This window comes from Mesoplodon bidens (assembly GCF_964165515.1).
Source record: "Mesoplodon bidens genome assembly, chromosome: 2".
In the NCBI taxonomy this organism is placed as follows: domain Eukaryota; kingdom Metazoa; phylum Chordata; class Mammalia; order Artiodactyla; family Ziphiidae; genus Mesoplodon; species Mesoplodon bidens.
The window spans coordinates 37287066-37299781 of record NC_138177.1 but is presented as its reverse complement, the minus strand read 5'-3'; the positions used below and the strand labels follow the sequence as shown (position 1 = coordinate 37299781).

General features: G+C 38.5%; 1 protein-coding gene across 1 annotated transcript in view; it reads right to left on the bottom strand.

Moving 5' to 3' along the window:
- Positions 1 to 4387: 4387 nt before the first annotated feature.
- Positions 4388 to 12716, bottom strand: part of TDRD5 (tudor domain containing 5) — an 88225-nt gene continuing 79896 nt past the window's right edge. Inside the window, exons 17-19 of the mRNA XM_081254627.1 lie at positions 9326 to 9536; positions 7868 to 7903; positions 4388 to 4847 (exon numbers count right to left, since the gene is read on the bottom strand). Coding sequence (XP_081110753.1) covers positions 4600 to 4847; positions 7868 to 7903; positions 9326 to 9536 — 495 coding nt within the window. The 3' untranslated portion in view covers positions 4388 to 4599. The remainder of the gene's footprint in view (positions 4848 to 7867; positions 7904 to 9325; positions 9537 to 12716) is intronic.

The window sequence follows — 12716 nt, the reverse complement described above, 5'->3', positions numbered from 1 at the left end:
GTAGTAACAGGACGCTTTTGTCAAGGAGTCATTTATTGTAGTAAGAAATGAACTGAGCTCAGTCTTTGGTTTCTACCTGTGGTCCTGTGGAATGACAGATTAAGGAAGAGTTTGTACCAAACATCACTTAAATGGAGTTGAGAACCACCTGGAAATACTCTGCTCGAGGCAGAAGAGCTACTGCAGCAGACTCTGAATGTGGAACCAGGAAATCAAGGAAGTGACTGAAAGAGCACTGAATTACAGTCACAGCAAGATGGGACTAGGTTTGGAATTCATGTGTGGAATAGTCTCAAAAGAGAATTTAAGAAAGTGGAAGATGGCTTAGAAGGGTTTGATCCGTTGCTATGAAGAAGAGAAAGAAAGCAAGTCTTTGAAATGTGGCTGCCGGGTACTTAAGAAAAGGCTCCAGTGTGAATGAGTCTCCAATTTCATGGAATAAAAGTATTTACAATACAGCAAAGGTTTACAAAGGCCAAAGTACTTGAAGAATAAAGAAGTCATGCCAAAAATGAAGACATATATTTTGGTCAAGAAGAATGTCAAATATTTGTTTTCACAACTACACAAGGAGATTTTGTATTTTACTCAACTAAGCTCTTTGGGTCACATATTTAAGTGACATTTTCGTTCCTGAAGAATTATCACAACAAAAACTATAAAAAAACCACCTAGACATTTTTGACAAAACAAATTCCATCTTCATAAATATTTAAATAAATCAAACAAAATGCTGTTACAAACTCCAAAGATTAGGCTAATCGTAATTCTTTGAGCCCAGTAACTTCCCATTAGTTCCATAACATAAGTTTAGAAGGCAGAAATAGAGTAATATTTTGGTTTCCTCATCAAATTACTTATCTAAATTGCACCAAGAAGCAATAAGCAAGTAAACATTGTTTCCTATATAACCATTTTTCCATAAACTAAAAAACATTAAAAAAAATTTAACAGAAATATAAAACAAAGTTTACACCAAACAGAAAGATAAGAGCATTTCCTGAAATCTATGCTTATAACCAAGAAAATTTAGCTATGAATAAATTCTCTACTCAGTTTTGGGGTATGTCGAACACTCAATTTCATGTGAAAAGTGGCACACAATGATAATTCTAAATTTAGAGAAGTCCTTGCCTGAGAAGTTAAAACAATTTCTGTCTACGTGGTTAAGAATGGCAGAGTTTAAAGTATTCTGGTTCCAAAAGGCTAATGACACCAAGAACTTACTAGGCCAATTGGTGACTGACTAAATGAGACAAATGACACCTGTTAGGAACAGGGCTGCATTCAAAGCACATGGACAAATTTAGCTGACAGGCACCTTGGTTGGCATCTTGGAAAATGTCAAGATCTGAATGAGCCATCAGAAATGAAAACTTTTAAATGTCTTAGTGATGGCTCCTGCAAAATTATGAATAATGTGGCACTGTATACATAAGTAAAATGAATTTAATTCTGAAAAGATACCAGAAGTTTGTTAGAAAGGCCTTGCTACCTAGTATAAATGTTAATAGGAAGCCTCAGAAGGACTGCTCTGTAAGATTTTAGTTTCTCACCCCCGAAGATGCCCCCCACCCCGATTCAGATTCTTCAGCTGTATAACTGGCCCACTGTTAATCTATCCACATTCAAAAATATGAGATCTTTGTAAATCAATGCCTCTCCCCACCAACACCAGGGGCTGCTCAGCTATCTATCAGAACCACCATTCTTTTGGACTTACGCCCAAACTGTGTCTTCTGGCATCAAATCATTTACATGACACAAGATGGTGTTGCAATATTTTCCTGTGGAAAGGGCCCTGAGGAGCTAGGAGTCAGCAGAAATGGGAATTTAAGCTGTGTGACCATAGGCAAGTCAGTCTTTCTAGGTTTCAAATTTCCTCATCTGAGGTCCCTTCTATACCAAAATTCGACAATTCTATGTCTTTAGGTTAGACATAGTCTGACTGCAGGCAGAAGTCTCTAGTTATCCCCATACCTTGAAATGGACAACTGGCATCTCAAATGTGTGAGAGTGAGAGGGGAAAGGCATGGCTCACTCAGCTGGAATGGCCCTCTTTTGATATCCCATGGTGTGTTTTTGGATGGGAGAGGGGTACTGGCACAAGCCACTGGAGTTAAAACCTGAGTGGCTAATAGTAAAGCCACTCTCTCTTCCACCCCTAAGGAGTTTACAACCAGGATTCTCCTGTCTGTTCTCACCCCCATTCCCTCAACACACATCTCAGGCCCCCACTTCCCAGTCAACATTTCTTGGGGACCGTCACTACTTCTAATAGATCCTTAACACCAAAAATATGGGGGGGGGGCTGTTCTAAGTATAGTAGATATCAACCCATCTTTTGACAATAAAATATAGTTAATCCTAAACCACGAGCATCTCCAGATCTTTTGAATATTTCTTATTGCTATTCCTGCCCATATACAGAAACCTATTTATTCATTTTCAAATGATCTATTAAATTTGTTTGATGCTTTGAGCTATTTCAGTTAACTATCAAACAAAGCACACCTTTTGGGAGAAGGTAGGGAAACATATTGGCAGATTGGCTGTCCTAGTCAAAGTCAAGTAGTCAAAATGTACGCGCCTCCAAAGGTTCATTCTTCACTCTGCTAATTCAAATAGGATCTTAACTATTCATTACTAAATAGGCTTCTGTCAAAGTGTGTTGACACTCATTAGTTTGACATGGATCTGTCCAAATGATTCTCTATCTGGCCATTTGCAAATGGATAGGATTCTGAAAGAGCCTTATTAGCACAGTGATTCCATTATCCCCATCTAACTGGCAAAGTGTGAAATTAGTTGCTGTCAGGTTACCCAGTGTTGGTAGAGTTCCTGCTGGTAGTTTTGTGCCGGTACAGAGAGGGTTATAGTTTGACCTACTAAATATGTAAATACTGCTTCTACCAGATTCACCCTTCCGGAAACCCAATGATTGTCCATCTGGAGAAGTGATGAATATAACTCAATATTCTGGGTTTCTTCTCTAAAGAATGAATTCTAAGAAGCATCATCCAAAATGAATTTTCTTCTTTAGAAACAAATTGCAGATAATTATCTAAACTTATATGAAAAACAGCTTTTCCAGTTCATATCACGGTTGAGTATCACATACGAAATTTAACTGTCATGTGATATTTAACTGTTCATTGACCCTCCATATAACTCTTCAACTGTCTTCTCCAATAAAGATGTCTGATGGAAAATCACAAAAACCCAAATGGGAAACCTGTTCTTTTCGGGTCAACTATCACTGATGTTTCCAGACTACAGATTTTTGGTCAATTAGTATATCATCATTCTTATAGATATATTGGAATTAAAGGTAAATGTGGATTTTAAAATTTTACTGCATTTAACATGTTTTCTCTAAGATTTTTAAACCAAAACACTCAGTAGTTAGAGACTTTGGGTTAAACTTTGTTTCATGATCACTTCATTCTAAGAAAGAAGTTTCAACCAGTAATACTCTACATTTAAATACACTCTGATATTTACTCTCATCTCACTCCCTTCCTCAGTGGACATTTTGCTGATTAAGTAACTGAGAAGGAAAGAGGAGACATTCCTTATTGTAGAAAGAGAGAAAAGAACTAGGGGCCAGCTCTGCCATTTAATGCCAAAACAGGAGGCCTTAGAAGAGGGGCTAGAAGGGTGAGAACCTAGTTATATGCAGCGTGCCAGTAATTCACACCTCTTTCTCTGATTTTACCACTAAGAAATGCTTCTCTATTGGATTTTTTACATTTGGGTATAAGTCTGGTATTTTATCACAAAGAAATTTGTATCACTCACATTCTTTAATTTCACCTTTCAGTCTTTTCTCCTGATGGTTTATACTATGAGCTAAACAGAATGTCACATAATAAATTGGACTTCAGAGAACATAATGTTACATAAATGCTTAAACAATACCACTGTTTAACTACTGTTACATTAAGACTCCAGGGAACTATGATGACTTACAGAGATGGCTCAGCTAAGTTTCAACAATCGGTCTCTATAATTTTGTTGTTAGTCTTCAAGAAATTGCCTATATTGAAAGATAGCTTAATATTTTTTAAATGTAAGAGGGTTCACATGACCAAAGCTTCATGGTGTGGATTTTCTTACTGATCCTAGTATTTCAAAGAAATAATGATGGTAAAGATTGGAGTCCTAGATTCTCTCTACGATATAGAAGGCAGCCTTAAAATTCAGACATCCTTTTTCTGGAGATAGGGATGTGAGAATTTTTGTCTTACTATATATGGATCACAAAACATTAGTTTTTCAGTTTACGTTTATCAGTCATGATATATACAAGAAAAACATTTATAGAAACACAAAAACTCCTTTAAACTACTACATTGAACAAAGGTGAACAAAACCATACAGAAAAAGAAACATCTATAAAAATGAAAATTAACATTAAACATCAATACTTACACAACAAAGTGGACTGTTCGCATAATGAAGCTAACGAAGAGTCACACAGAAAGACAAAAGCATCAACTAACAAAATACTACTTTGTCTCAATACCTCCTTCTTCTTTTGGCCTGGGAGGTCACCAGGCCCTAAGCATCTAGTTTATTTTTTTCCTCCCTGCTCTCTCATGCTTCCATCCTTTTCACACTGGGGTACCAGTGCAGGAGGCTCCTGGATGTGGCTAGCCGTGCAGCAGCTCCTAAGGCAGCAGTGGCTGTGCTTCGAGGAATGTAGAGCTTCTGAGAAATCTGGTGCTCAGGAGACAAAATCAAAGACAGCTGGTCCATGGCTCCCTGACTCTTATCTTTGAACACTGCAATAGCATGGCTACTAGAAAAATCTTCATTCTCTAGGCTCTCTGGAGAGCTTTCCACTGAAAAAGAAAGAAAACACAGGTCTTTTCAAGAGGTTCTCACCCTCTCCCATTCTAGATCTTTACTAACGTGTGTTACAACCATCTTCTGGTTAGGTGGTGCCAATTACCAATGGCAAATCAGAGAGAAAGAGACTCAGAAACCAGTCAAAAAATGGATAGGAGATGAGGATGGGGGATCATGCACAGAGATAAAATAAATCTTGTTAGGATGAGGGCAAAGAAGAGAGGAAAAAATATGTACTTGTGAATAAGGAAGGGAAGATATCTTTCTAGGACATCAAAAAAATAAATTGGATATAATTCCAATTCCAAGGAAGAATCCTTAAGCTCCCTTACTTCCTCCTCTCAGCAGTGAGCAAAATGGTGTCCCACGGGCCTTCTCTATTGTGAAAGTGGTTCCAATTCCAAGTCTGCCAGCATAAAAACAAAACTGACCAAACTGACCATAAAAAATGAAAATTAACATTAATTAACATTAACTGTGTTTGCTAAGAAATTCCAAAAGCCAATTATTAACCACAAAAAGAATTCCTTGGGAATTAGTTTAACTAAGAAGAAATAATCTTTTCAATGGAATAAACTGCTGGAAACTCCAGGCTGAGCGTTCTTAATAGCCACGGAAGTGGATACTAGCATCCTCACATGTGTACTCTAGACCAGGGCTACTGAAGGAGCTGGTCTATGAATTGTTTGAACCTGCCTGCAATGAGAGAAGGAGCTTTTGCCAACATATAAGCCAACACACTGCTTCCTTCAAGAAAGTCCTCCTCTAGGAAAAAAAAAAAATCTAGGGGAGCTAAACAATGTGCTATTGTGTTGTCCATCATCACAAATGCTTCATAGACTAGTATCGGTATGCTGACTACATTCTGAAAAGCACTGCTGTAGACCTTAAAATTACAGATTTCAAAAATTCAGAAAAAAATCAGGCATAATCCAATATCTTATTCATCTTTGCATCTTTAGCATCTAGCAGCAGTAGCATGTGGTACATGTGCCATACATTTATGATAAATTAAATTAAGGAGAATTTTACAGGGTATTCTAAAAAGTAAAACTCTGACCGCAGGACTATAATTAATGCCCACTAGAGTGGAAAAGAGACAGTGAGTTCTAGTGAAATAATGGGGCTTTACAGGAAGTCATTGATGAGCTCAGATTTTAAAAGGTATAAAAACATGAAAGCAGGGACACATGATGAAAGAATTTAAAAGAGTAGCAAAACTTCTGCTTCCAGACATGATGCTAATTAAACAGGGATTGAAAAATAATCTCTCCTGCTTTAAACACTGAAAAACTGGACAAAGTATATAAAACAACAGCTTTCAGACACTGAACAACAAGCTCAGAGGACAGTGCTCCCTGAGAGACGGGAAACAAAGTGAGCCCTACAAGTGCCTGAGCTCACTGTCAAAATAAAGCCCAGGCTGCAGTACAGGGAGGGAGAGTCCACATTGAGCCTGGAGGTCTCACTGTGCTGAGAAGACAGAGTTTGGAATTCATGGAGGCCAGGTGTCTGGAATTCGTGGGGGAAAACTACAAGTGAAGAGGCAGCTGCAGAGAGAGAAGAAGCTGGAGACCTGCAGAGGTCGCTTTGAGTCTTAGGCTGGGTAGTGATCTGGCTCACGTATGTGAGGGGACCACCAAGGCCAGGGAGAAAACCTACGTGAAAGGAGTAGGCAGAACAAACACTAGGCATTTTATACTGGGGCAAAATAGTTTGTGTTCCCACCAGCTACAGTGTAAAGACGTCCTAACACATAGGACATCAAGTCCCATCAATACCCTCAGAAAGGTACTGCCTAGCAGGGCCAACAGACTTAAGGCTTTTCTAAATCAGCCTAATGAAACCTAAAATAAACACAGAAATAATCAAACCAATTTCAGGTAATTTAATTACATTCCTACCCCCCCAATAAATTATACATACACAGCAGGGAGGGAGGGAAGAAGGAAGGGAGGGAGGGAGGGAGGAAGGAAGAAAAAGAGATTCAGCCAACAATATATAATTCAGCATCTGCCATCCAATAAAAAATTACCAGATATACAAAGGAGCAGAGAAATATGACTTGTAATTAGGAGAAAAACCAATCAGTAGAAGCCAATTCAGAAGTGACAGATGACAGAATGCAGAAATGATACATATGCTAGAATCACAAGACATGGGTATTAAAATAGCTGTCATAAGAACACACCAAGTATTCAAGAAGTGAATGATGAGTATGCTGAAGAGAAAGATGGAAGATATAAAAAAGACCCAAACCAAACCCTAGAGATTATAAATTGAACTTCTGAGATGAAAAATATACTGGATGGGAAAAGAACATATTAAACACTGAACAGGAAAAGGTTATACTATGCTCATAGATCAGAAGACTCAATATTGTTAACACGTCACTTCTCCCCAACTTGATCTAGAGATTAAAAAAAAATCCCAATAAACTTTTAGCAGGCTTTCAGTAGAAATTAAATTAATCCTAAAATTCATATGGAATATGACCTAGAATAATAGCCAAAACAATTTGAAAAAGAAGAAATTTATATGATTTCAACACTTATTATAAAGCCACAAAAATCAAGACAGTGGTATAAAGGCAGACGTAATAGTAATAGAACAGAATGAAAGTCCAGAAATAGACCCTCACATATACAACTTAATTGGCTTTTGACAAAGACATCAAGGCAGTTTAATGGAGAAAGGACAGTCTTTTCAATAAATCATGCTGAAACAGCTGAATAATTATATGTAATCAAAATAAACATTGATCCTTACATCACACCATACACAAAAATTAATGAATTGGATCACAGACCTAATGCAGGACCTAAAACTACAGAATTTTTACAAGAAAATGTAGGAGAAAGTCTTAGTTACTTGAGTTAGGAAAGATTTCTAAATAGGACATAAAAAGTTCAAACTATAAAGGAAAAAAAATCAACAAATCTGATTTCATCAAAAGGAAAACTTTTGCTCTTCCAAGGATGCTGTTAAGGAAATGAAAAGGCAAGCCACTTACCTGAAATATTTGCAACAGATGTGTCTGACAAAGGTTCTGTATCCAGAATAAAGAAGTTTTACAAATCAATAAAAAGAAGATAATCCAATAAAAATGCACAAATACTTGAACAGGCAATTCACTAAAGAAGATATACAGATGGTACATAAACACATGAAAACATAGTCAACATCACTGGCAAATAGGGAAATGTAAATTAAAACCACAATAAGATACCACCACACACCCACTAGAATGGTAAAAGTTTAAAAGACTGGCAATATAATATGTTGCCAAGAAGATGAAGCAATCAGAACTTACTTATATCGCTGGTGTGAATTACCAAATGGTTCAGACACTTTGGAAAACATTTTGGCAGTTCTTAAAAAGTTAAACAGGGGCTTCCCTGGTGGTGCAGTGGTTAAGAATCCGCCTGCCAATGCAGGGGACACAGGTTCCATCCCTGGTCCAGGAAGATCCCATGTGCCGCAGAGTAACTAAGCCTGTGCGCCACAACTACTGAGCCTGAGCTCAAGAGCCCGCGAGCCACAACTACTGAGCCCGTGTGCCACAACTACTGAAGCCCGCACGCTTACAGACCATGCCCCACAACAAGAGAAGCCACTGCAATGTGAAGCCCGTGCACTGCAACAAAGGGTAGCCCCCACTCGCTGCAACTAGAGAAAGCCCATGCGCAGCAACAAAGACCCAACGCAGCCAAAAATAAATAAATAAATAGATAGATTTATTAAAAAGAAAAGTTAAACATTAAACATGCAGTTAGCATATGACCCAGCAATTCCACTCCAAGGTACTTGCTGAATAGAAATAAAAAACATATGTCTACACAAAGAGCTGTATGTGAACACTCACAGCAGCTTTATTCATAATGGCCCAAATCTGGAAACAATCCAGATGTCTGTCATCTGGTGAACAGATAAACAAATTGTGGTATTTCCATACAACTGGGTACTACTCAACAATGAATAGGAACAAACTTTAGACACCAACAACAACATAAATGAATCTCTAAAAATCACGCTAAATGAAAGAAATCAGACATAAAAACGACATACTGTATGACTCCCTTTATATGAAATTCTAGAAAAGGAAAAGTCACATGCCAGAAGCCAGAAAGTAGGGGTAGGGAATGACTGCAAAGGGATATGAGGAAGCCTTTTAGACTGACGGAAATACTCTATTATCATGACTGTGGTGCTTATTACAAGACTGTACACATTTGTCAGAACTCATAGCATTGTACACTTAAAAACTGGCAAATTTTCCTGTGCATAAACCTGACCCCGCCACCCCCCAAATTGCAGAAAAAAAGAAGAGTGGCAAAGTGAAAGGGAACAATTGGAGGAGTTCAGACAAATGCTAACATCAGCAATTTTTCAAGTCATGTTCTGAAAAGATAAATGAAGGTTTTTAACAACATGGCAAACCATTGCATTTGTCAACTGTATGTCAACCTACCTGAACCAGAGTGTTTTTGTGGGTAATCGACCACTGCAGGAGTTGAGTTGAGTGCTGCTGTGGACAGCTGAATTTGCTTTGGCCAAGTCTCAATGCTGCTAGGCTCAAACTGGCCACCTTCTGCTGACTGCTGTGACTGGATAAAAGAGATGTAGAACTCCTCCAATTCAGGCAACGTGGGAGAATCTGAGCAACTCTTTAAGTTTGGTTGCTACAGAATGGGGAAAATGGGGCAAAAGCATGAAAAGTAACTGTTAGTTCAACAGTAAGAATTAAGTCTATTTTGTTTCCTTACTTATATACAAAAGAATATTTTCATATCATAATTAATAAATAAAACTCCCCACTTTAAAAAATCTAGATACTCTCTGGAAAACAAGTCCTTCTCTAACTTAGTAACCATTAATTCAAGAAGCGTTTATTGAATGCATATTATGAGCAAACATGGTACTGAGGGCTGCCAAGGAAGAACGGCAGGAAATGAGAGAAATAACATTCACTGAGCACTCATTGTCAGGCACAATGCTAGGTTCTTGGCATGTGTTTCTTCAGTGAAACATCAGAACGTTTTTCTAGGTTAGGTGTTGTTACATCTTCTTTATTAACGCTTCCTTTACTTAGCATAATGCTTTTTTACAAGAGGATTATCAAGTTATCCAATGTCAACCAGTAAGCGACATGGCAGAGATGAACTCAGGCTAGCCTATGTTCTCTCTGCTCCATCACACCGCCTCCCAGTAAATACGATCCCTGTCCCTAAGGAGCTCACAGTCCTCGGCTAGGGAAACAGTACACGTGCTGCAGGTGGCCATGAAGAAGGCATTAACTGCATTCCGCAGCATCAACAACATGCTAGGAGAACACAAAGGACTTAAAGGAAGGTTCCTCAGAAGAAGTGACAAACTGGAGTACTAAGAATCAGGGTTTGAGAGGAAAAGATGAACTTCCCAAACAAAGCCTCGATTTGGGCTAAAGTGAATGAAGTGCCAAATTTTAATCAGTAGATCCTATATCCTACCACAGAGCTGCTGCTGAAATAGCCACAGTTTACGGTGACTCAGAGAATTCGTCTTCTGTGATGCTGGCTAACTGGCACTGACGATTAAGTTGGCCCCATCAGGACCAGGCCGTAACGAACCAACCTAAGTGGCTTACAGCCTGGGATCTGCCCAGGGTAAACGGAAACAAAATTTATACAGACAGAAAATGTAGCTTTGTGTGTTCTTTAGGCTGTGGAGTAGACATTTAATATCAGCTGGCATTCCTTTTGCATTCCTTTTTTCTTCCATTACAAAACACCTTGTTCATTTTCAAACATGGCTGGCATGGATGTGACTGATATATAATTATGTCATATACAAATGGCTGTGCCCCTTTATTTGGCAGCAAAAATGAAAACCCTAAAAGTCCACATAGCTATCCTGCCATACAATATGCTACTTCAGGAGAGCAAAGAGCTGGATTCAAATTTTTGCTTAATTTATGCAACTTCATGTATGTGCTTTAGCTACCCTTTAAGTTTATTCTCACTGAAAATGAGGTTCTTTCAATAAAGCTTCAGTGATAATTAAGTAAATATTAATATGGCAAACTTTTAGAGCTGGAAAGATCATTAGTCCAAATCAGTCCTTGCAGAGGATAAACTAAGGCCCCAAAAGCCAACTTGTTCAAACTTGTGGTAAAGACTAAGCCATAGATTACAGAACTCCCAGACAGGTGTTTTTTACACTAAGCCCTGCTGCCTATTTTCAGTAGTTTAACAACAATCAAAATCAGAAACAGTTTTTTAAAAGCTGTATCTTTTTTCTTTCCTGATAAATATGATTTTGAAGAAAGACAAATTGTTAAAACATATTTAAATGCATTCTGACAGCTTTTCACACTGGAAAAAAAGAACACAGGTGAATGCCTTCTAAATTTGTATGCCAGTACTGAAAGCAAGTACTTGTGGTCAACTTAAGCACTTAATTGAAAAGTAAGAGTCTCTTCCTCTAAACAGTGGTTTAGAGTGCTGCTGCTCAAAATGTGATTCACCATCAAGCAGCTTCAGCATCACCTGGAAGCTTGTAAGACATGAAGAACTTCAGTCCCCATACCAGATCTGCTCAATCAGAATCCGCATTTTCACAAGATTCTCAGGTGATCTGTATGAACATTATAGTTTGAGAAGCATTGCTCTACCAGATTTATCCCTCTGTAGTTATCAACTACTGACTCCCTCGTAGTTGTCTGAAAATATACCTTTATGGAATTAGAGGTTAGTAGCAGATTTTCAAGAAACGTGTTCATGGTTTCTGAAACATTAACTTATGCAATCAAAAGCATAGCCCCAAACCACAATAACATACACCTTCACGCCCACTAGGATGGCTATAATTTTTTTTTTTTTTTTTTGGCGGTACGTGGGCCTCTCACTGCTGTGGCCCCTCCCATTGCAGAGCATAGGCTCCGGACGCACGGGCCCAGCCACTCCGTGGCTTGTGGGATCCTCCCGGACCAGGGCACGAACCCATGTCCCCTGCATCGGCAGGCAGACTCTCAACCACTGCGCCACCAGAGAAGCCCCCTATAATTTTTTAAACTAGATAATAGCAAGTGTTGGCAAAGATGTGGACAAATTGGCTTATATTGCTGGTGGGAATGTAAAATGGTGCAACTGCTTGGAAAAGTCTGGCAATTCCTCAAAACACTAAACACACAGTTACCATAGGACCCAGCCATTCAACTCTTAGGTATATACCTAAGAAAACTGAAAACATATGTCCACATAAAAACACATACAGAAGTGTCACAGCAGCATTATTCATAATAGCAGAAAAATAGAAACAATTCAAATGTCCATCAGCTGATACATGGATAAACAAAACGTGGCCTATCCATACAATGGATTATTCAGCCATAAAAAGAAGTAAAGCACTGATACATGTGATACAACATGATGAACCTTGAGAACATTACGCTAAGAAGCCAGACACAAAAGGCCACACACTGTATTGATTCCAATTATATGAAATGTCCTGAAGAATAAGTAAATCAATAGAGAAAGTAAGATGAGTGGTTGCCTGGGGGGAAGAGGGTTGGGGAGGTTGGGTGGGGGTGACAGCTGAAGAATGCAGGGTTTCTTTTTGAGATAATGAAAATGTTCTGAAATTCTTATGGTGATGATGGAGGCACAATATGCTAGTAAACTAGTGAATATACTAAAAGCCGTTGAATTGTACATTTTAAATGGGCGAACTGTATGGTATGTATATTATATCTCAATTAAGCTGAGGAGACAGAGGATGGAGTCTGAGCCCCACGAATGTGGAGGAGCTTTGACAATCTCCTCAGGCTTTCAGCCGAGATCTCCAAAGAATCATGCTTTAGGAGTAAGAGCCACATTCAAGGA